Genomic DNA, 22,870 nt, shown 5'->3' with positions numbered 1-22,870 from the left:
AGAAACTAGAGGTCTGGTTTCTCTCTCTGACGTGGTCTTGCATTTCCTGGGCAAACCTGTCCAAGTCCCTTCATTTTGCTGCTGCATTTACTTTTTTTTACCTTGAAAAAAAGGGGAAATAATATATTTTCCTGGTTTCACAGGAGTGTTATAAGGAAACTTTTATCAATGCTAGTGAGCCGTGGTGTAACAGTATAGTGGGATGGCAGGAACTACACCTGCCTCCACTTGTTTCTACGTTCTGTAAGCTCAAGGAGCTGCATGGACTGAGTATGTACCAAAATACCAGGTTTTCCCTGTAGCAGTTGGAAGATTTTTTGGAAGAAGTATGCACTGTTTTATATGCGGCAAGTTTTTCTACATAAACCTGAATGTGAAAGTACGGTGGGGAATACTTCAGGGACAGCTTTTTTCATTTTCATTTGTAGATACAGTTTTTGAAAGCCCTCCAACTATCTGTCTCATTTACTCGGAGCTTCCACTGACCTTTTAATGGGTAGGAAGCTCACCAATTGTATGCCGCAGGTATTAGCAGACTGTGTACAATTTAGGTCTTGAGCATGCTAGAACCTAGATACCAGATGTGTTTTATTCTCATCTACTAAATTTATGCAGTGCTAAAAAATCCTGCAATTTAAAGACTAGTCAGTAAAAGGATTTAATGACCAGGAGTTAAATCCTGCTGTTGTCATTCATTACAGGGTATTCATCTATGATTAATTCTGCTCTGAATAAATGTCCAGAAATGTGTAGTTTCTCACAAATTGTACAAGAGGACAGGCATTTATGTTCTATAAAAATGGTGATTCTGTGAAATTCACTCACTGTACTTGGCTGACATAATCTTTCAAATGGCCTAATTTTGTAAGAACAGGCATATCTGAAATACACATTCAGTGGAAAATCAGGGGGTTCTTGTTCTCCGAAGTTTAGTGTTTTGTTTTACAATGTTATTCAATCTTTGAGGATGCATTCTGGAGAGAATAAAGCAAACAATACGATCAGCAATAACATATCTGTGAGTTATAACCTTAGAAGCAGTAGGTTATTTTGCACTAATGTGTTTTTCCCATAGAAGACACGAACTTTTATGCTGGTTTATTGGCAATATTTATTATCATCCTGCATTGTTTCTAGCTTAAAGTAGGACCCCCACTCTGGTGAACACTGTATAAAACCAGCAAAATAGGCAGCCCGTGCCCTGAACTGATTACTGTTTAAGCATCAGTGTTGCCGGTGAAACTTAATTAAAAATATAAATCTTGATCTTGAAGCAACTGGGTGTTTTGCAGTTGATCTGAGAAAAGCAAAGGCTTCACTGATTACCTTTTTTTGGTAGAGATTCTTTTCAACAGCTGCATGGAATTTAGTTGTTTGAAATCACCAACACGTCACTTTGAATAGAACATAGTGTATGTGAACTCAGCTCTGCTCTCTGCTTTCTCTCACAGCATTTAGCAAACACTGTTTTTTTGGTTTGAAGAGAAGGGGCATATTGGCATAAATACCTTCCAGTTGTAAATTCTGCTTTTTAAAATTGAATACTGTCTTTTGTGTGTTTCTTCAGGGCTAGCTGGAAAGATTATAAAAGCCATCATCAATGAAGGATTTCAGATCTCAGCTTTGCAGATGGTAGGTTTCTTTTTGTATAAGTTTTTCTGATAAACAACTTGGAGAAGTGCTGTGTGCGCTTCACAGCAATGCACAGGTGTTTTCCTGCAATACAAACCCCATGTGCAGACTGTGTAGCAATGTTTTGGGATCAGCACTGTCCTTGTGATATTTGTGGTTTATTATTTGATTGATCAGCTGATCTGTTTCTTGTTGCTGGGTGACCTTGAGCCAAGACATTTACCTCTCGGTATCTCAGTTTCCCTATAGTTGGAAGGGGGATAATGATATCTGTTTCTTCTGGAGCAATTTGAGATATCTTTACAAAATGTACTAGCTAAGATTAGAGAAATTATTGTTACTATCCTTCCCCAATTTTTTTAATCTATATTTAGTATGAATTTAGCAGAAGGTTTTTAAAGATACTTAAAGGATTTTGACCCCCTGATCCCCCTCAGCCCTTTGACTTTTGTGAACGTCTCGAGATCTGAAATCCCCCTATGACTCAAATCCCCACAACAAATGAAGAATAGCCCCTTTCCTTTACTATGCCACAAACAGATCCTCTTGCATGACTTAGTGACATCAGCCAACACTGCGTTGTCTACTTACATTTAAGGCGGAAGAACATACTGTGTGCTGTGTTGCTTGTGGCATCATTGGCTAAGTTGTTGACAAACTTCATATTATAGCTGTAAAGCCATTCCTTTTACCTAGTAAAACTTAAAAGAGTATTCTGAATGTTTGCTGGTTAAGAAGGGTTGTCTGTCTATTTTTTGTTGTTGTTGTTTAAGGCAGATTGGCTAACATTTTTGTTTTCTTAGTTCAACATGGAGCGTGCAAACGTGGAAGAATTTTATGAGATTTACAAAGGTGTTGTCACTGAATACATGGTAAGCATAAGTTTGAGAAGAATCTGTTTAAAAATAAAATATGATTAAATGAGGAAGCGGTCACATCTTTCCTTTTTTGGGATTGTGATAGGATTTCTGGTATTGACCAGTTCTAGCTTGTTCTCAAATGAACTAACTAATCTCGAAAATTGTGCTATCTATGTTGTAAGAAAGGAGTCTTTTGTGAAAATTATTCAGCCAAGGGATTTGTAAAATACAACAGAGTGAAAAAAAGACCCCTCAGATAAGTTATTTTATTGTGGTAGAGCTGTGACAATGTGTCACATCTGTATCTTTGTTTGATTTGATATTGCAATAATGGCTTGGACCAGAGTGTATTTTTATTATTTTGTTTACAATGGGGCTGATGTATTTGAATGCTTTTCTAATGACATTTTGAGCTATTCTTAAGTTTATTGATCTGACTTTTGTGGTTATTCAGAAAATTTAAGAAGTTTAAGATATGCTGTAATCCCAGTGGACGTCTAAGTCTCTATATATTATTATGTCTTGTTGTACTGTCACATAAAACTTCCTGACTATAGATAGAACAATGGGAATACAAGACGACGAGCTTGCATTTCTGTATTACCTGCTGTCGGAGGATTTCGGTTCATTTTACAAATAGTAATGCGTTTAGCTTCACTGCCGTGCTATGTACTATGCAAATTATCCTTATTTTTTAAATGGTTAAATTATTAAGTTTTCTACACAGTTACTAGTATTACTCCAGGCAGTTACCAATGTTACTCTGATAATGACATTTTTATTTTCTTCCCCCCCCCCCCTTATGATTTTTAGTTTACCTTACTTCAACAGGGTTTGTAGATTTGTCTTTAAATAGGTTAGGAGTACTGTTAGTTCACTCTCAGATTGGGGAATACTCTTAAAGTCCCCTCTGATAACACTGTTTTTGACAAGGACCAAAGGAAGATTGGACAGGCAGACTTGTAGGTATGTGGCAGAATTCAAATATGGTAATATCTGACCAGAATTTCAGGGCCCAAGAATCCCATGCTACTGCAAAAGTCTCTGCCTTGAACCAAATTGGAAATTCTCTACCATCTTCTGCAGCTCTTTTGTACAATCTCTGACCCCCTAATAAGTTGCAAATTTTAGTTATGTAATTTAATTGAAGAGTTACTCAGAAGGGGAAGTGACGTTTAAACAGGGTAAGTCAATAGAGAAGATATGTTTTACATGGGATTTGAAGAAAAGTGAGAATCAAGGGCTCTGTCCTGCAAGCCATATGTGCTGGATGCATTCAGCTGAAATTAAATTAAATTAATATCTCCATGCACTCAGGGTATCTGTGAAACAGGAGAACGTGGAAAAGCTAATCATGATGGTAAAGGGATCCAGAGAAGGCACATATGGGAACAGCAACAGATATTGTCAGTGCAGGCCGAATAGGAAGAAGTATGTTGCAAAATAGGATATTGAAGAAAGAATATGACCTCTTATATCTGTGACTCAGAACCGTCTGTTTTGATCTGAATTTTATTTATCATTCCAAAATAACTCAGCACAGAAGATACTTGGCATCCATAAATCCTTTTCAAAAACTGTACTCCTGTTTCTTCTGGTTACCCCTTCTCAGTCAGATAAAGGCTTGACATTGTATATAGAGCACTTCTGCGTGAAAAGAAAAAGCTGAACATTTGCCCAGAATTTTAGCTTTGTTGGTATTTCCTGCATGGGATTTTGCAAACTATTGATTAGGTTTTGTGTTGTTCTGCTTTGTATTTCCTACTGTAGCCAGAACAGAAAATGGGGAAAAAAGGAGGGAGATTGTTTTGGGTCAGCTCTTTTGTTTGTTAATCAAAAATGCTTGAGCTTGATCCAGCTCCAGGAATGGGTCTGGTTCACCACAAGCCACGTTATTTGATGAACAAACTATTTGCTAAAGAACACTTGATTTAGCTGTAACTGGGAGTCTTACCAGAGGAACAGTGTCTGCTATTTAAATTCAACTCTGGACTTGATGAGGCTGAGTAAGATAGACCAAGCTTGTCTCACATAGTACCACCTCTGTGCTGTAGTTGATGGCAGCTGGTCTCCAGTCCTCAGCTTTGTGTTGTAATGAAGGAGTCAGGAGTAACTTTGCTCACATTGTTTGCTGTTGCTGGTGGGATGTCAGTGCTGATACAGAAACAACAGAAAAGGGAGGAACAAGAAAAAAACACAGTTTGCAGGGAGGAATTCAGTTGATTCAACTAAAATTAAAAGCCTGTTTTTTCTCCACTTTCCCGTTAACAGTTATTCAGAAGACAGAATTCAATGAAATTGTAGAGAGTGGTGACTTTGTGGCAATTTACTGTTTCTTAACAGAATGAAATATATTGCCCTTTAACCTGTTCTTAACAGAGGATCTATTGGTGATAAGACAGTTTTTGGAATTAAAATACTTATTCATGTTGTAGAGCATGAAACTAGTCTGCACTCTTTTCATGTCCTGTCAGGAATACTTCTACCTACATTTCCTAGGATCAGGTTGATGATAGAGGCACTTGGCTAAAATTCTGCCCATGGCTGCTGGGTGTGATTGCAGTACCTTGCTTGTCCTTCCTTCTCCTCCCTTATTTCCTGTGAATGTTTCCTCCTTTCCCCTTTCCTCATTGGTTTTGATTTTTTTAATTGTCCTGATTTGTTTAATACTTGTCTGCCCAAATTTCTAGACAAGGATGCAATATAAGGGCATGTTTTAAAAAAGGAAGTCAGACTAGAACATCCAAATAGGTTCTTTCTGCCTGTGAAACCTATACCTCAAACTCCATATTGGCACTAATGCCCAGAGTTAATTTAAGCTTATGAAAACTAAGACCCATCTAAGACAGTGAGAACCAAAAGCCCAAGAGACATTTTAATGACTTAAAGCCATCAAACAGCTGTATATTTGGAAACAAATATAGGCTGTGTACAGTGCTCCCTGTAGGGAACACTGCGAAGTAACTTGCTGCCTGTGGAACTGGCTGAACATAGTGTGTTTTTTCAGGCTTATACCCAGCAAAGTGTGTTCCATTGATTCAGTCTAGTTCGACAAGTTATGGGATACTTCTGTGAAATCTGGGTCAAGATCAATAAGGATGTACCCGCAAAAGAATTTGGAGTATTGTGGATGCTGTTGCATGCTGTTCAGTATCCTGTTGAAGCTGAATATCCAACTTACCTCAATCTCCACCTTCTAAACCAAGTAATAAAATGGAAAACATTTCTTTTGTTGTGAATACTAATGACATCTTTGTTTCATGTCTTTGCTTTCCTAAATGCACCGATATTTCTTAATTGTTCCTGTCCTGTAAGTTTGGGCCTAGTTTTGGGGAGGAATACAACCCTTGCTAATGCCCAAAGAAGCTCAGATTTGTTTCTGTCTTTTTTCTCTTCCAGGATATGGTTACAGAGTTGTGTTCAGGCCCTTGCATAGCAATGGAGATTATACAAGCTGAGCCTCCAAAAGTGTTCAGAGATTTCTGTGGTCCTTCTGACCCTGTAAGTACTTGCTTGAGTGATAAGGAACGCTTAAAAAGTTGATGCGCTGTCTACGTGAATTAAAATACCACAGTGTCGTATGGCTGCCACGTACCTGCTGCATTCCTTGGAAACATATAAGCATTACCTTATTATGGAGGTCAAACGCTAGTCTTAGTGGACCAATTTGCAAATCCTCTAGCAACTCTTCTGATCTTACCCTAAACCAAATGATAAAATACTGTGATGATACATATGTGAAAGGAAAGCTATCTAGGCAAAAATCTCTGTTAAAGATTCATAAATATTCTAACACAAGGCTTCAGAGCCCTGGAACAAATAGCATTGCTTGTTCATGCCAGTGTAAATCAAATGTTAGTCCACTGCAGGCTGGCATTCTCCTAGGATGAAACTGTAAAAGGAGAATTGGTTCCTTTGTTCTTTAGAAGGAAGCGAACAAAAAAGGGTGTAAAAGTTCTCCTACCTGTGTGCTATGCTGATGCTTCTAGCTTTTATTTTTCATTTCTTGAGGTGACTAATTGTATATGCGTGATACTGTGTGGAATTTGGAGAGAAGCATAAATGCTGTCTCCAAAAGTTTGCAGTTTTTTGTTAAACAGTGAAGGCTTCTATACCACCTAGGAGCCAGGAGGTGAAATATCAAGATGGAGGCAATGAGGTCAGGGTTTGCATGGTTTTTTGGTTATGATTTGATGTTTTAGTTGCAGACTGAGTGGGTTTACCAGTTTCCATGGGAAAAAAATCACACAGATTAATATTTGATGGGGAGAACAAGTTTTTCAGGATATATTATTCTGCAGATCCAGAGTTTCCATTACAGAAAGCACAAGTTAAAGGCATTATCCAAACCTTTTTTTACTTCTCTTTGGTAACATTCAAATGTTTTTCTGCTGGGTTAGCATTTTGTAAGCTGAGCATAACCTGTTTTTCTGACTTAGTTTTAACTGCAGGATGATATATCAGTACTAATGTACACAATTCTGTGGTTTCGGTTTTGTTTCAAATTCCATGTTTAAGGTTTCTGGTCTTTAAAACTTTCAAAGATGCAGTTGTTTTATTTGGGCCTATTATATCCTTTTCACGTTTCTGGTTGTTTAATGCCTGATACATTAAAATCAAAATATACTTGCAAACATCACAGCTGCTTTAGGTTATTAAAGACAAGTGTACCTATACAAGGGGAATTTCTCTATTTTCCCATCACATGAAAAGCTGTGTCATAGCCATACAACATGTGTGTGACCAAAGGAACTGTTGATGAGCTGAGGAACTGAGGAATTTATAAACTGATGGCTTCTCTGGGTAACAGAAGAAAACAGCAAAGGAAGGAACTAACTTCCTGCTTCTCCAATCTCTTGCTGGTCACCTACCTGTGCTGTTTGTGTTTCCCTTTTAATGGTTAACGGTGTGACTTGTGACGTGAAAATGAGTACCCACCTGCTTCTAGTGGAAGCAGGCACCTGTAAATTATGGGCACTGAGTTCGTAGCAGTTACACTAATAGTATGTTTGGAAGACAGGCAGCTGTGTTCTATATTTCTGTCTACTGTTTTCTATAAGAATTGCAAATTAATTGATTCTTCAGGCACATAAAGCATATGTACAGTAACTACAGCTGCTCTCAAGAGTGATCTTTGCCTGAAATTTAGCTGCCTCTTTGGATTGCATTTGTAGCTTGTCCTTGAGGAAGAAGGGACTAAGGTATCTCAGTCGTCTTTTGTCATTCCCAACCAGAATCGTCAGAGAAGCTCACAACTGAACTTTGTGGTTACAATATCTGTCTCAAACAGGGGTAGCAGAAACCGTAACAGCAGTTTCATTATCTAGCAAGGTTATATACAGACTATGAAGATATCATGGACTTGATATTCTAGTGGTTAAAGTAAATCTAAGTGTCTTGCAAATAGTGCGTTTTCATTGAGAGATCTGGATCTCTCTGTAACTTGTTTGTTTGTTTATATATGCTCGGTCCTAATGTGTGCACAGCCTGTTTACAAACACAGGTGAAGAGCAAGTTTACTACAAAATGTACCTGATGATTGGGTCACTTTGGCTCTTGTTGAATAGTAGCCTATGTGGCAAGTAGTGCCGCTGAAATACCTGTGATAACTCTCAAAGCAAGGTGCTGTTTGAAGTGAGTAAAGGTGTTGGAATTTGACTTATATAATTAATCTCTCTCAATCACATGTGCTGTTAATTATATCTTAGATACATAGCAAATGCAATAATTACTTTGTGGCAAGTCAGATATCTAAACTGGGTATGAATGTTAATGGCTCATTCAGTCTGTTCTTGGTTTTGCAGGGGGGCAGTTGGGGTACGCTTCAATAAAAGGCATCCAAAAAGAGTTGATACAAATTTTCCCAAATCAAAGCGAGATGCCATTTGGAAATAGGTCTGCTTTTGTCCAAGTCCCTTGACGTTTAGGGCTGAAGAAAGAATTAGAGTTGTTCCATTTTGAGGATTATACTTCAAGAAGCCAGCGATTTTTACCAAGTGTACAATGCTAAAAATGAAATGGAACTTTGTGCTATTTTCTATAACTGGGTAATATTTTGTTAGCACTGCAGGTCAGTAAAGCTCTCTGCCAAAAATATCCTTCATTATAAACCAGCTTATAAATACTTTATTAAAACTTCTCATGTGGTAGTAGGAAAGACCACTAACCAAAAACCTGTTTTGAGCCTCTTTGTAGTAGTGTACGAACAGCCTATCAAGTGTGGAAAGCGGGCAGTGGGATAAAGATACTTGCCTGTAAGGAGCTGTGCTGGACATGCTCACTGTCAAAATTACTGTGAACTGATTGCAGGGCTTAGTCTCAAAGGTTGCACGCTTGTGGAACATTTGTCCCTGATGGATAGTATACGCAGTAGGAGAAATGCTTTTCTGCAGGTCTTGCTGTTGCTTGCATTCTCGTACACCGGCAATTTTTTAGTGAATGGCCGATTGGGTCATTGCACTCTTGATGAACTGCCAGCATCTTTAATTACACTAGGCTGGAGTGCAGCTGGATTTTTTGGTGTCATTGGTGGTCTCATCTGAGGCCTTTCTGTAATCTTTCAGATCAGCCGTGATGCTTGTTTTTCTCGTCTTCTGATTGCAGCCTCTAGCTTAGCTCTTCCTCACAGCCAGGTCCCAGACTGCTCGTGTGACTTGCTCTTGGTGTCGCTCTGCGCCTCGTTCTCTCCGCGCTGGAATGCCTCTGTGGCTAACGTGTAGGGCTTAGAAATGGAAAGCTCTCTCCGCATCTACTGTAATAAGCAGGTATTTACGCTTTACTTATGGTTGCAGCATCCCTATAAAAGGCCGGCGGGCCATTCTGGATGCCATTCTTGAAAATACTGTTTCTTTACAATGTTATTAAGGACTGTTTAAAAAGGATCTCAGAGTTCCACGCGAGACTGTAGCTTTTCAAGGAGGGGAAGCACCCACAGCCTCTACTATGCCCTCAAAGCTAGGAAGTTTGAGATGGTGAGATCCTAAGTGCTTTTATTTGGATATTTAAATTTCAGATAGGAATGGGATTTATGAAATGACTTTGAGTTCCACTGATTTTCTATGGTGTATCCGAATCATTTAAGGCCTTTTTCAAAATATACTATCAAATCTTGTTATGCAGGTTGTTAAATTACGGGGGTTTTTTGTGCTGGGTGCTATTTCACTCTGTTTCTACTGGTGCAGTTCTGACATCAAGAGAAAAAAAAAATTACACCTATGGCAAAGAGGTAACCGCTCTAGAAAGCTAGGATGCGGAGTTAAAAAGTTAATTAAATCAGATTAATACAGAACACAAACCTTTTGAACTTTTGATACACACTATCACTTAGAAATAAGAGTTGCTAACTGCACCTGAAGTTCAACAGAAAAGAAGCTACGTTTCTTCTTCATTGTAAAGAAATGAAAACGCTTGGAGGGGTTGGGGGTAAATACAGCATAGTGTGCACTATCAAGAAAGCTGTTTTGTTTAAGTGTGGTAAGAAAAAAACCCCACAAACTGTTCTGCATCGATTTGCCATTGTTTTACATGGATCAGGAAGCAAAAGCTATCACGGAAAACCTCAACTTTGGAACAGGGGGATGGTGGCCCAGGAATCCCGTCACTGCTTGAGCGTGTTGGCATCAGTGTTTCATTTGATTGGTGTTTTGTATTTTTGGCCTTTGGAGCACTTGGAGGCCTTTTGTTATTACTTAGGTCTGAAGCTAGAGCTTGTTTTCACATTTTCTTCATGCAGATTCTATGCTGAAATAGCTGCTGGTAACGTTTTGTCATGGGATTGTTGAGGTGATTACTTAGTATTCATAAGATACTTGTAAAATGCTGTAGAAATTAGATATATTGCTTTTATTTGTTTATTTTTACTATTCTTTTGAACTTTCTTCATACACAAATGAAAAAGTTGGTTATAACATGTCATTCCAGGAGTCTACATCAACTACATGTTCCTGGCTGATTGCATAACTTTTAGTAGTCTTAAGAGCTTTTAGTTAGGATTGGCAGTCTGCTAAAAGTGACTCAGGTACCTTCTGCTGTGAGATATTAGTGATAGGACGTGCTGCAATATTTCTGCATCCAATGGGCTGAAAAGGGATTTTCGTATACTTGCTTTAGATCCTAACATACATTCTTTTTACATTGGGGATTTGCAATTTTAAGGGTAACAGTGTATTAACAGTCTTTTGTACTTTTGCATCACCACCAAAGAGCTAAAAGGGAGATTAGGTCGTTTGAAACAAAGCGGTGAACTGAAAGAGCTGGAGTCTGCTTTAGCTCCATTCCTGACCTCACTGTGTGACCTTGGACAAAAAGTTCGATATGTTTCTGCCTCAGTTACCACATCAGTTAAATAGGGGTAACGGTATGAGCCAAAGAGCACTGTTGCTGTAAGATTTTTGTTTGCGTAGACCTCCTGTGAATCTCTAGTACTGAAAAATATCTGCGTGTGAGGCCAAAAATGTTGATGGTCATTCCTAGAACTGCATTAGCAGCACAATGTTTTCATATTACAGCACATAAAAAATAGTTCAGCGGAAGATATAAAGAAATTTAAAGGCTATTTTTGAGCTCCCAAATATTCATTTTCTGTTAATACTTTCATAGCTGTTTCAATGTGGATTCTCCCTGTAGCCAAGTGAGCCTTGGTCAGAGTATTGTGCTTCAAGAGAAATAAGATTTACCAATCTAATTCTTTGATAAAAAGATTTTTATATAATTGATTATCTGCTCAGATAGCCTGAGTTGTGTAATAATAATAATAATAATAAAAATTTTCATTCAGCGCCAGACTACTATCAGCTGGAGTAGCAAACAGGTCGATCGATACCAATTACGATACCCTGCTGTCTAAGCCTGCAATGGGAAAGACACGATTGAATTGCTTAGATGTTATTTAGGGTCAGTCATCTGACTCTGTCCTTTCAGTTTTTAATTTCCACGTCAGCCTCTGCAGGTCTAATGAAAATGATTTCTAGACAATGTTAAGGCCTCTTAGTTGGGGGACATGGTAATTTTGGAGTGAGTAAGTGTCTGTGGAGGGAGGTTCTTCCCAATAGTGCAGCCCCCTTTTGCTGAGCTGACACTGCTGGTTCATAAAGCCTAAAGTCTCGGTGGGTTCCGGACTTCTCCTGCCTCGTTCTTTATCAGCCCTCTGTGTGTGGGCAGAGGGCTTATTAAGACTGGATCTAGAAGAAAGAAAGCGTTAAGACAGCTGTGTTCTAATGACCCACAGCTGTAATGTGACCCTAACCATGAGTTGCCACCAGCACTTTAGACCGTCAATATGTTGGTGCATGGTTTGAAATACACCTCCAAAAGTGTTATAGCTTGTTGTGAGAGACAAGCCTGTGTCTGTGTGGGTGCCAAACACCGCACCTGGGGCAGTGAGTTGCTTTCCCTGCTTTAAAACAGATGGAGTCTGCGCTGGCTGCACCAGAAACAAGATTGATACATAAATGTCCTATTTGTTCTTCCTGTCAAAGCTGTGTGTAGCCCTGGGAACAGCTTAGAGTCAAGAATCCAATAATTAATTTTTACAGGCATGCATTCAGTGTTCACAGTAAGTTCTCCTGATGTGTTTCTCTTGCTTCTGAATGGGTATTGCAGAGGTCTGCCAGCCCCTGACACCCTCCCCCTGCGGCCCCGTTTGCTTTAATTGCGTGTGCGCGTGCTTTGTAGTGGCACGCATGCATGATCTGGTTACAGTTTTGAGGTGACCTGCTTAGAGCTCTGTTTCTTGCATACTGTCTTCTCCAAGCCACCCTTTGCAGGTGACAGCAAGTCCTTTGCTAGGAAGAGGGACTTCAGCCTCACTGAAATACGTCTTTGTGGAGAGATTGGAACAAAAATCAGAGCACTGGTAATGGTGGAGGAACCTTTTGCTTGCAAGTGGCTTGCTTTAAATGTGGCTTGTTATTGCCTGAAGGTTGCTGTCATATGATGGCTGTTCAGTGTCATGTGGAACTGGAGTTTGTAGGTTCACTTTGATTCTTGAAGGGTAGGTGCATATGTGTTGAAAATTGCTGTTATTAGTGGTGACTGGCAGTCTCCATCAGGAGACTAAATACTGACAGAGCCCTCAAGACTGAACTCTGCTTTAAATCCAACGTGATTGAGGGATGTTGGCAAGGTTACAGTTTGAAATAAAAAACTTTTATCTGCCACTCCTTGTCTGAGGCTCCAGAGCTATCAGATTTGAACATGTCAGCAGTGCTACATTTTCTGCTTAAATAAATCCTGGATGTGAGGTCATTGGACTTGGATTCAGTGGTCACAAATTACAGTAATTTGGGAAAGTAGATAATAAAAAATATTGCATTGTTTGATATCAAGCCCACTGCCACCGCAGAAGTATGACACTGGAGGAGTCTGCTGCTTTCATCCTCTGCAGAGAAGGTGCTGGGGACCTCTGGGAGAGGACTGAAACTGAGTACATTTGCATCTTGTTTCCAGTTGGTGAGACACTGGAATAAGTTGCCCAGGGAAGTGGTGGAGTCACCATCCCTGGAGGTGTTCAAGGAACGTGTGGACGAGGCATTGTGGGACATGGTTTAATGGGCATGGTTGTGTTGGTTGATGGTTGGACTTGATGATCTTACAGGTCTTTTCCAACCGTAGTGATTCTGTGAATGCCTTTTTTTTTTCCCTCAGTTGGCTACCAAAGCCCCTCTAGTCTAGGTAGGGTTTTTTCTGTAGTTTCCTCTGCTACCTGTCTCTATGATATTTTAGTATCCCCTGATGGCAAGGCACCTTCTTAACTGCAATTTCTGGACATTTTCAGGAAGTTATCAACATTTTGTGAAAGATTCTCTATGCCCTCCTGGAAAATAGCATCAACTTCAGAAGCCTCAGGGTTCCCATCTGCGTTCCCATCCTTCCCTTGTGTTGGGCTGTCTCTGGCTTTGAATTGATTCTTCCTGGGCTCCTCACACCTGGTTCCAGGCTGGACTAGCTTGCCCTATTTTAGCAACAGGAGAGAAGCTGAACGTGAGCCGAGAGACTGAAGGAAAGCAGGGATGTGCCACAGGCATTAAAAGCACTGGTTACTGATCTTCCTTGACTTGCTGCGCTGCCATAGAGACCTCCTAGCTACTCCCCAGAATGGATAACATGCCAGGGTATCCTGGAGCTAGGTTTTTAGGCCCTTCCCTGCAAAGCATCACAGGGTTAGCCTTTTTTGTAAGGGTTTAAGCCACACTTAGAATATTTACTTTTTAAGAAAACTCAATTTCTTGGTCAAGGACTTTGTACCGTTCAGCTCTGCAGACACATGAAGACATTTAGCCTAATCTGGCTCCATCACTGGAGGTGTTCAAGGAACGTGTGGACGTGGCATTGTGGGACATGGTTTAGTGGGCATGGTGGTGTTAGTTGATGGTTGGACTTGATGATCTTACAGATCTTTTCCAACTGCAGTGATTCTGTGATTCTGTGACCTGAAATCACAAAGATTAATTGTATCTATAGGTAGGTATGAAAGAAGCCTGAAAGACTGGCTTAGGGATCATAAAGGCTCCCTTTGCATTCAGACCGAGTGCATCCCAAAGTAGTAGGTGGGTGTTACTAAAAAAGTGATATTTTAAGCATCTATGAGGAACACAAGATTCTTATAAATGCTGTGAGTTACATAAATTTGTCTATTCAGCCTTAAGAAGGTGTTTTTTTTCAGATTGTGCAGGGTTTTGATTGTAACTGTCCATCTGCAGGGCTGGTTTTGCAAAAGGAATGCTTCCATGTCCTGTTTGTACTGCATCTTCCTGTTTAGGTTCTCTCCAAGCTTTGAATATATGCCATGTTTTAGGGAGTGGTGTTACAGATTTCGTATCTCATATAGATCAATCATATTTTATTTAAAAGGTGACCAGACAAAGTTTTTAAAATGCTTGCTTGCCTAGTTTCTTTTATCATTTCCTTGTTTGTTTTTTTAAATAATGCTATCTAATACATTTCAAAATACCATATCCTTATTGTAACTCTGCTTACATATCTTAGATGGATTAAGGAGAAAAGTTTTGTTTCTCACTACTGTGGAAAAAGAGGTAGGCTTCTAACATACCAGGTGATCGTGTGATACCAGCCTGGTATAGACAAATACACAATGTAATTTTACACTGGTAGGCTGATCAAAGGTAATCCGCAGGGTTCTCTCTAGGGCTTGTTTCTCCCAGCTACACTGGACTAAAATGCAATTTACCTCACCTATGGGAAGGTTTTAACACTTTTTAAAAATCAAAGTATTCTTCCCACTTGTGAAAATATAGTCTTTGTCAGTAAGACACAGAGCTGGTCATAAGAATTCCCAGGTTGTAGTCTCCTCCTGCGATCACAGGAGGTCTACCGTCCTTGGTGACTCCCTTTCTTTTTAATTTGGGTGGTTTTTTTCCCAGTTCTCCTTTGGACTGTTCTATCACAGTTCTGCTGTAGCTGCTGAGGTTTCTGAGAATAGATTCAATAATATAGTCAGTCCATAAAAGCACAAGGTAAGAGCCTTTTCGAGAGTATGATGGTTCTGGGTTAATTTCAGTCTTTGTGGTTGTTTTCTTTGCTTCCCTTGTGTTCTGTTTGGTTACAGCAGACAGCAAATCACTCTTTTACATTGGGCAGTGAGGTTTTTGAATAGGTAAAAGTTAACCCCTGAAAGGAAGCATTCAAGCAAAAAACAAATTCTGTATAACCTCAGTCCTTCCTTGGAAAAAGGGAGCAGTGTTTCCAGAAGATACGGGAAGTGCTGAGGTCACTCTGTCTGAGAAAGAAAATGATACTGTTATGGCACTAAACAGCCTTTTCTCCTTCTCCAGTTTCTTAGCATCCTGGTCACAGTGACCTTGTGTGTTTGCAGAATCTGTGATTTGAATAGATTAAAAGCATTTGCTTAACATGCCTGACTCAGGCTTTTGTTGACTATAGATAGCCTTGTCCTTCACTTGAATTCTTCCTGACTTCTGGTTGGAACATAGTGGTTATGTAGTGCTGCTACGTATACTTCAAGTTATGAAGTAATACAAATGATACCTCCAGTAAAAAACTATTAAGAAAATAATAAGCCAAGGTAGAACTTGGTAGAACGGGCTGCAAGGGCTTTTTCTAGAGCACGATAGAAGGCAGTTAGCAAGAGTCAGCACACAAAGGTGCTTGTTGAAAATGTGCAATAAAGGAAGTTATAAACGTGTGGAAAAAAGGCAGTAGAACACTTTTCCATATAACCGTGATGATGTTGTGATCTTGAGTGTCCTGAAGTTGACTGTAGCTGTCCCAAAAGGTTTCGTGTCTTTCAGTTGGCAGCTTATGAGTAGTCAATTCTTGGATGCGCGTGACTTTCCTTTTTTTACGATCCCTTGGAATAAACAGGTGAAGAGGATGATCAAACTCTTATCCCAGAGGACTGCTTATTCAGGCTCTGCTTCGTTAATGAATTGGTGCTAGAGCTAATAATAACCAAACAGAAAAGGAGCTGCAGGTCACAGTGTATCTTACGTATTCTTGATGATAAATTGGTACACAAGAGATTGATCTGAGGGAAAGTGATCACTGCTGGAAGGAGATCTATCAGTTTCTCAAGTGGGTTTCCCCTAAGAGGGATCAGTTGGCTTTCTAGGTGGCATAGGTGGTATCCTTGTACTGGACATTGCAACAGGGTGTGTATGGACTGAAATTCCCTAGGTGCTTTGCATGCCTTTGTAGTAATGCAAGAAGTACGTGCTGTGGCCAGAGTGTATCTGCAGTCATTTTCTGCTTGAGCTACATTATTGAAGGCTTCAAAGTGGGGCAAAAGAAATACCATGGCCTAGGCATTCCCTTCTGTAACAAAAAGAAGTAGGTAGTCTGGTTTTGCATTTCTGATGATGATGGGTATTATTCTTACTTATTTTAAATCCTCTCTGCAATTGCTGATAGCCACAAGAACAGCTGCAGTAATAGTTTTTATTCTGTACCACTGGTCTCATTGTCTGTGGACACTATTAACTGAACAAAGGCATTTGAAAAACTGGATATAAAATGATGAATTCAAATGCTGAGAACCTGCTGAGTAATTTGGGATGCTGCTTGCTGCTCTGTTTGGTTTAGGCTCACATTCTCTTTTCTACTGCAGGGCCACCTGAGCAGAATTTTTAGCAGCTTCTTTTGCCTACAGTATGATAGACTGCATCCGATGTGCACATGGGGACTTCCCTTGGACACTCCTACTAAGAAGTTTTCCCTTTCTCTGTGTCCCTTGACCTCCCAGATCAAGGGACTAGAACGAGGTCAGGGTGGAAGATGGGTGAGCCGTAGTTCTTCATGTTCCCGTGGCAGCTCTCAAGTTCCTGTAAGTGACCTGGCATGGCCCGAGTTTTGCAGAATGTGGCTTATCGTCAGAGTGCTACACAGGAATTAAAGCAGCATTAAATCAGGGAGAGAGAATAGTTGAGGAACTGGTCTGGGAATCAAAAGATCTGAGCTAAAAGTTAAACGTTGAACTTGTGATCCTCGTGAAATATGGTTTTTTGTGCTCCTGGGAAATTACTGTCTCCCTGTCTTCATTTCCCACTCCAAAAAATGGGGTCCTTTCTGCTCCTATTTTCTGTTCTTCGTGTCTCTTCCTATAAGTTTTCCAGGCCAGGAACCATCTATTAGTATGTGTAGGAACACTGACTAGTACAGCTAGTCCTGAACACAGCAGGGGCTTTTAAAAAACAGTTGTGACACAAATAAGGAGTGATTCCTTCCATCAGAACAGGGCTGTTCACAACTGTGTGGGAAGAGATGGCAGCACTGTGCCTCCAAGGAAAAGCTTGGTGTTGGATTGGAAAGGCTTGAGGGCACAGAGGGGAAGGGAAAGCTCTCTCCCATGCTAAGCCCTGAATGAGAAGGCTCTCTGGGGTTTGCAGCAGACCTGCGAGTTTTATCTTTCAGCCCATCTGCGTCTTCTGTTGAAGTGGATGGTCCAAAGTTGGTTCAGCTAGGGAAGTCTCGGTAGAATTTTGAAGCGTTTTTTTCTGCTTTGCAAAGTGTAAAGCTCATTATATCAGGACTGGTTTTGCAAATGTAAAATTCCATCTCGAAAATTGCAGAGGAAAATTTATAATTATTCTTTTTTGTACAGGGGAAAACTCAGCCGAGATACCTGCAGACTAAAAATAATGTCTTGCAACTTCATAGTGACTTTCGCTGGAGGGTCTCCAGATATTTTGCTAACATGAATTAATGACATCCCAAAATATCCCTTGCAGCCTAGTATTTTTTTATCATTGTTTTACAGGTGAATTAATAAATGGATGAAATTCTGGATGCCTCGAAGGCACTGGAAAAGCATCAGTAGGACCGGTATTTCACCTTTATAGCTTAAAGTAAAGCAACTAATAATCAAATTTACAGTTTTACTGTGTTTTCTGATGTCTTGTGGGGCTAGTTGCTTTTCAGTTGTTAAATGCTTCCTTCTTCCGACTTGTCAAGTAATGTAAATATCCCTTATTGCACCCAGATAATACAACAAGATAGCTAGATATTTTATCTTTATTCCTATTTTGTGACCAAATTTCATTTCGTGTGTCAGTTATCCCCAAGACTTCACCATCCAATCTAGCTTACACTTAACTCAGAGGCGTGGCTGCTTGCTCTTACCTAAATTCAGCTCACTGGCAATGGCAGATAGGCACACAAATACAACAGTAAGTAAGTTTCTGAGCAGGCCAGTTATCGTTAGAATTGCCTAAACATCAACCAGAAGCGCCAAGACGAGTGAAAACGCTGTCTCAGGCTGGCAAATGTGCCACGTTTGCTGCCCACAGCAGAGAATCTGCAGAGAGTTGGTGCAGCACCTTTGGGCTGCCAGAGAGGAGGAGTGGTAGGGAACCTGTGGGAGTGAAGCAGAGAGAATCAAAGTGCCTCAGGGGATGGAGGGTGAGAAGGAGACAGTGTAACAACTTCTACAGACTTGTGAGCTTCTGAAAAACTGCCAGCGCTGGAGTACGGAAGATAATTTTAGGTCCCTTAACAAAACTTCCAAAAGATACAGGGCTTCAGACTGGTAGTTCAGAGGTGGGCTGACTTTAAAATAAACTGAAAAGCAGATGGATTTTTTATTTTTTTATTTATTTTTTTCTCAGACCAGAGTAGACTTTTGTAACAAAATAAACTACGTTTTGTTTACTTGCTGCTACTGTTGCAAAACTATTTGATTTCTGGAAGGAGGTGAGCCTCAGATGCGCTTTTTACAGCCTTGCAATTGAAAATTTGACTGCTGTTGCCTGGATCAGATCATTTAATTTACTGAACAAACCTTTACAACCACACTGTTTCAAGTACATAACTGTATGAACGCAGATTTGGCTCAGTTAAAGATATGAGAAACTTGTCAGGATGGCCAGTAAGTAATTGGAGGCATAAATATTTTGCCATCAGTCAGGAGAAGACAACCTGAATGTCTAGGTCAAATGCACAGTGCTCAAGGGGTAGAAGATTAGGCTAAATATTATAAAGACTTTTAATGCAACCTTTCCTTACTCTTGAGAACCTGTGTATCAGTTTGTTTTGTGATAAAGATTATGAGATGAGGGGTGTTCAGTGTGTGTGTGTGTTTGGAGGAGGTTGTTTTGGTTTGATTATTTTTTTGCGATACGTGGCAAGTACAAAAGACTTTCTGATAACACTGACTCCCTTGGAAGTGTGCATAAGGCTGTTGATACTGACTCCGTATTTGTACATGACGTTGCTGCAGCTCATGTGGAACGCAAAGAAAGAGAAGATGTGTCACTGTCAGCAAGAGACTTCTGTTCTGGATTGGTTTGTGAAATGTAAGCTGAGGGAAACCTATTGCATTCTCTTAAACGCTGACCTGGTTTTGTATTTAGAAACTTTCTGAAGTACCTTTCAACAGGCAAGCCCCAGGTTTCAGGGCAAAACGTGCTCTTCCCCAGTTAAAGAATTTGCAGTGGCAACAGCACCATCTTATGTAGATTTTTCTCTCTATAATATAGACAGAAGGCTTAACACTGCATTTAGGGATTATTAAATGGACCTCAAATTGATGCAGGAGTAGAAAATTGTTGTGTTCTGCAGCAGCTGATGTTGAATGCAAGGTGGCTCGTCGCATGAAACTGGGGAACATAAACCAGGTCAGAGCTGAAGCACACACATCAGAAGCGGTTGGCTAGAGTTTGGAAGGAGTATGGGCTGCAAAGGAAACGTGCAGAGCAAGCGGAGGCAAGCTAGCCCTTGTGACATCCTGCACAAGACCATCTGTGACCACAGATTTCATTTTGACAGTTAAGCCTTTGTCTTTGGATAGGAACTTCTGTGAAGGATATATCAGACTGATTAGCTGAGGTTGTTCCCACAGTAACAATAACGTTAAGGTGTTTAGCTTGAATAATTGTTACAGGAGATGCTTGTCTAGTATTGTATTCTGCATGACAGAGACTGTGCTGCTTTTATCATTTTACCTCTTGCTGATGGCTTGTGTAGGAATGAGTATTTTGTACAGCTCCCTGCTGCAACCAGCAGTGTGTGATATGACTGGTGCTAAAATCCCCTGAAAATAAAAACCAACTGAAGAGCTGTGATGATGGAAAGAGAAGAGAGAGGCACTTATCCTATCTAGCATACATAGCTGTTGTACTGCAAAAGAGTCATCTTTTTTTTTTTCCTGAAAGGGCTTACCACCCTCCGCTCACTACAGAGGAAGCTCAGGTGCCTCGCTTGGATGAGGTAGTCAGCTTTCCCATGTTCAGCCAGATGAATTCCACGGTGAGTGGTGGAATTTACATTATTTCATTTGTTCACAGTTAATGTGTGAACATTGTTCACTTGACAAGGCCGTAGCTGGTCCTTAAAAGGAGAAAGGCACTTACTTGTTTGCCTGAGGCTGGCTGCTGCCTTCTGGATCAGTTGGAACCCTCAAGGGGAAGGAGGGACCATCTCTTTCATGACAGCAGTGGAGCATGGAGAACTGCAGAAGAAAAAAGCTTCCTGAGTGCAGGGTGGGGAAAGCAGAGGTGGGAAGACCAAGTCAACATAAAGCCTTCAGAAAGAGTGATGAATGAGGAATGCCAAGAAGAGCAAGGAGCAGACGTGCAGTCAGGGCTCGGATAGAGAAAGAAAACAAGATGTTTTACTGGGGACTTAGAAGGGACTGTGCAAAGTTTGTTGCAGCCCAAGAAGTCCTCTGAACGCTGCTGGCCTGAAAGCAAACCTAAAAGAACGAACCTGCCCTGGGAGCACACTGTGGGTAGGAGAGGGTTTGATCACAAACTCCTATTTTTATTCTGCTTTGCTCAAGAGAACCAGTAACAAATTTTCAAGGTTCCCTTGTTCTAGTTCATGATCAAGTAGAAAAAAGTTTTAGGCTGTAAAAGTTCCTTTGTGTGTTTTTGGTCCGTTCAGAGTTCGTGCTGTTTCTCGCTGAGGAGGGAGGGAATGGTTGCTGCGCAGAGTCAGTGGTCACCTCTTTGGCTTTTCCTTGAATGCCATTTGAACACCAGCAAAGCATGAAATGTTTAATAGCAGTGGCCTTTCAGCCTTTCTAGATACCGAATTAGGTATTCAGGGCAGATGCTTTAAAAAACCTGGCCAAATTTTCTTGAAATCGGCAGTTTTGGCTGGAATACATGTTACTGTTCTATATAACTTCCCATCGAACCCATGAAAAAACAGCTATTGGAAGGAAAAGCAGTTAATGAGCTTTGCTCATGAGTATGTTTATAATTTTTCAGTCTGATTTTGACATTTTACTGGCATTGGTGACATTTTTGTTTCCCTTCACTTGTATAGAAATAGAAAGATTTTAGAGTGTGCTAAGTGCTTCGTGCAGGTGGCGTTGCACCGGGCACAGTTACATGATCAAGAGAAACATGAAATATATGCACTTGTATCTTGTGTAGGACAAGGATCTTCAAAGGGCTACCTGTAGATCAAAGCCCAGCCTGTAAGGTGGGATCAAACAGCCTGCTGAATAAGACCAAAGAGGAGGTACAGCAACCCTGGGGGTTTTTTTGCAGCAGAGTGTATTCTTCATGTGAGGTGCGAGTTGGTGGCATCCCCATGTACACAGGCACATGAAGTTCCAGCGCACACATGTTACTCTCCTCTCGTGCATATGGTAGAGCTGTAGCTGCTCTTAACTCCTCCATCATCCCACTCTCAACGCCTTTCAAAAAGTTTTTAAAAACCAGTACACAAAACACATGCTCTGGAAACTAGACTCAGCAGAAAGCTTAGGAAAAAGAGGTTTAAAAGGGGGTGGAGGGGTGTGGGGGAACCAACCCAAACCCCCACTATTATATTTGTATTTCTCTGTTGTTGCAGATGAGGCCCTATAAATAAAACGCTTGGCAAGCTTCCTGTTGTGGAGCAGAACAGTGTATATTAATATATGTGCTATGAAGAATAAGTTCTGTAAGGAACTCTCTTCCTTATTCCCTGAAATGTTCCCAAGATTTCCAACCATACATGCACAAGGACACCTATATATGATCCATACAGCTCTTTGTATCTCCATCATTTACAGAGGCCTTGTTCCCTGAGGGTTCCTCAGTGGTGTAGTAAGGAAGCGACAGAATAGTAAAACTTCGGAATTGACAATTGTGATCCATTTTTGGCTATGTGACTATAAGCAGAGACTGCTTTCCCTCTCATCCTGTTTGTTGACTGATGGCAAGAAAGGCTTATTTAGATTCTTAAGAATCAGCTGCTAACAATGTAAAGTGCTGGAGGACCTACTTCTGTGTACTTCTGATCTGATGCAATCCCAGGCAGAACAGAATGAGTCCCTTTTTGTGCAAGATGGACTGATGAGTTTCAGGAGGGCAGAAGAATGCGTAGCAACCTGCGTTGAAAAATTGAAGGAAGAGTAGGAGATTGCGTACTGCAACAGTAGGAGCTTTTGCCAATGTTAGTGAGGGTCCGAGAGAAGAAACATGAGGTCTTCTGTTACGAAGTTGTGAAGTAGAAATGAGAGCTTAGGACAAATGATAGGTCAGGAGGCAACAGCTGCTTTTAAAGGAAGGAGAAAAAAAGAAAAAAAAAAGAAAAGTGGGTTTGGTGAGGAAGATGGGTCAAGGGAAAACTTGGGAAAGTTTCATAAGAAGCAGCATTTTTGGACCTGTTGGAGGATGGAACAGTTTGAACAAAGAGTTTGATGGATAGGAAATAAACAGAATATGAAATAGCAAACTTTAGCTTTTTTAGATCTGAGCTGTTTCTTGCTAAAGTGTTTCCCAAAGTTTCATAGCCACAATAATTTTTCCTAATATGCCCAAATTTTCCTTAAAATACTTGAAAGCCTAGTGCTATTGTCAGCTTCCAGACAGCTATTTGTTACTGGAATCAACAGTTGTTTCACGGAAGGCTTGATTGAAGTGTCACATAGCTATAGTTAACTGGCATGTGACTTTTGTTTCTCCAGCAGA

The 22,870-nt window shown here is 40.4% G+C and overlaps 1 protein-coding gene across 1 annotated transcript in view; it reads left to right on the top strand.

Moving 5' to 3' along the window:
- Positions 1-22,870, top strand: part of NME7 (NME/NM23 family member 7) — a 77,014-nt gene that overhangs the window by 36,181 nt on the left and 17,963 nt on the right. Inside the window, exons 9-11 of the mRNA XM_059822371.1 lie at positions 1,568-1,632; positions 2,436-2,504; positions 5,892-5,993. Coding sequence (XP_059678354.1) covers positions 1,568-1,632; positions 2,436-2,504; positions 5,892-5,993 — 236 coding nt within the window. The remainder of the gene's footprint in view (positions 1-1,567; positions 1,633-2,435; positions 2,505-5,891; positions 5,994-22,870) is intronic.

Source organism: Gavia stellata, chromosome 1 (genome assembly GCF_030936135.1).
Source record: "Gavia stellata isolate bGavSte3 chromosome 1, bGavSte3.hap2, whole genome shotgun sequence".
In the NCBI taxonomy this organism is placed as follows: domain Eukaryota; kingdom Metazoa; phylum Chordata; class Aves; order Gaviiformes; family Gaviidae; genus Gavia; species Gavia stellata.
The sequence above is the reverse complement of the archived record's forward strand: the minus strand, read 5'-3'. Positions and strand labels throughout refer to the sequence as shown.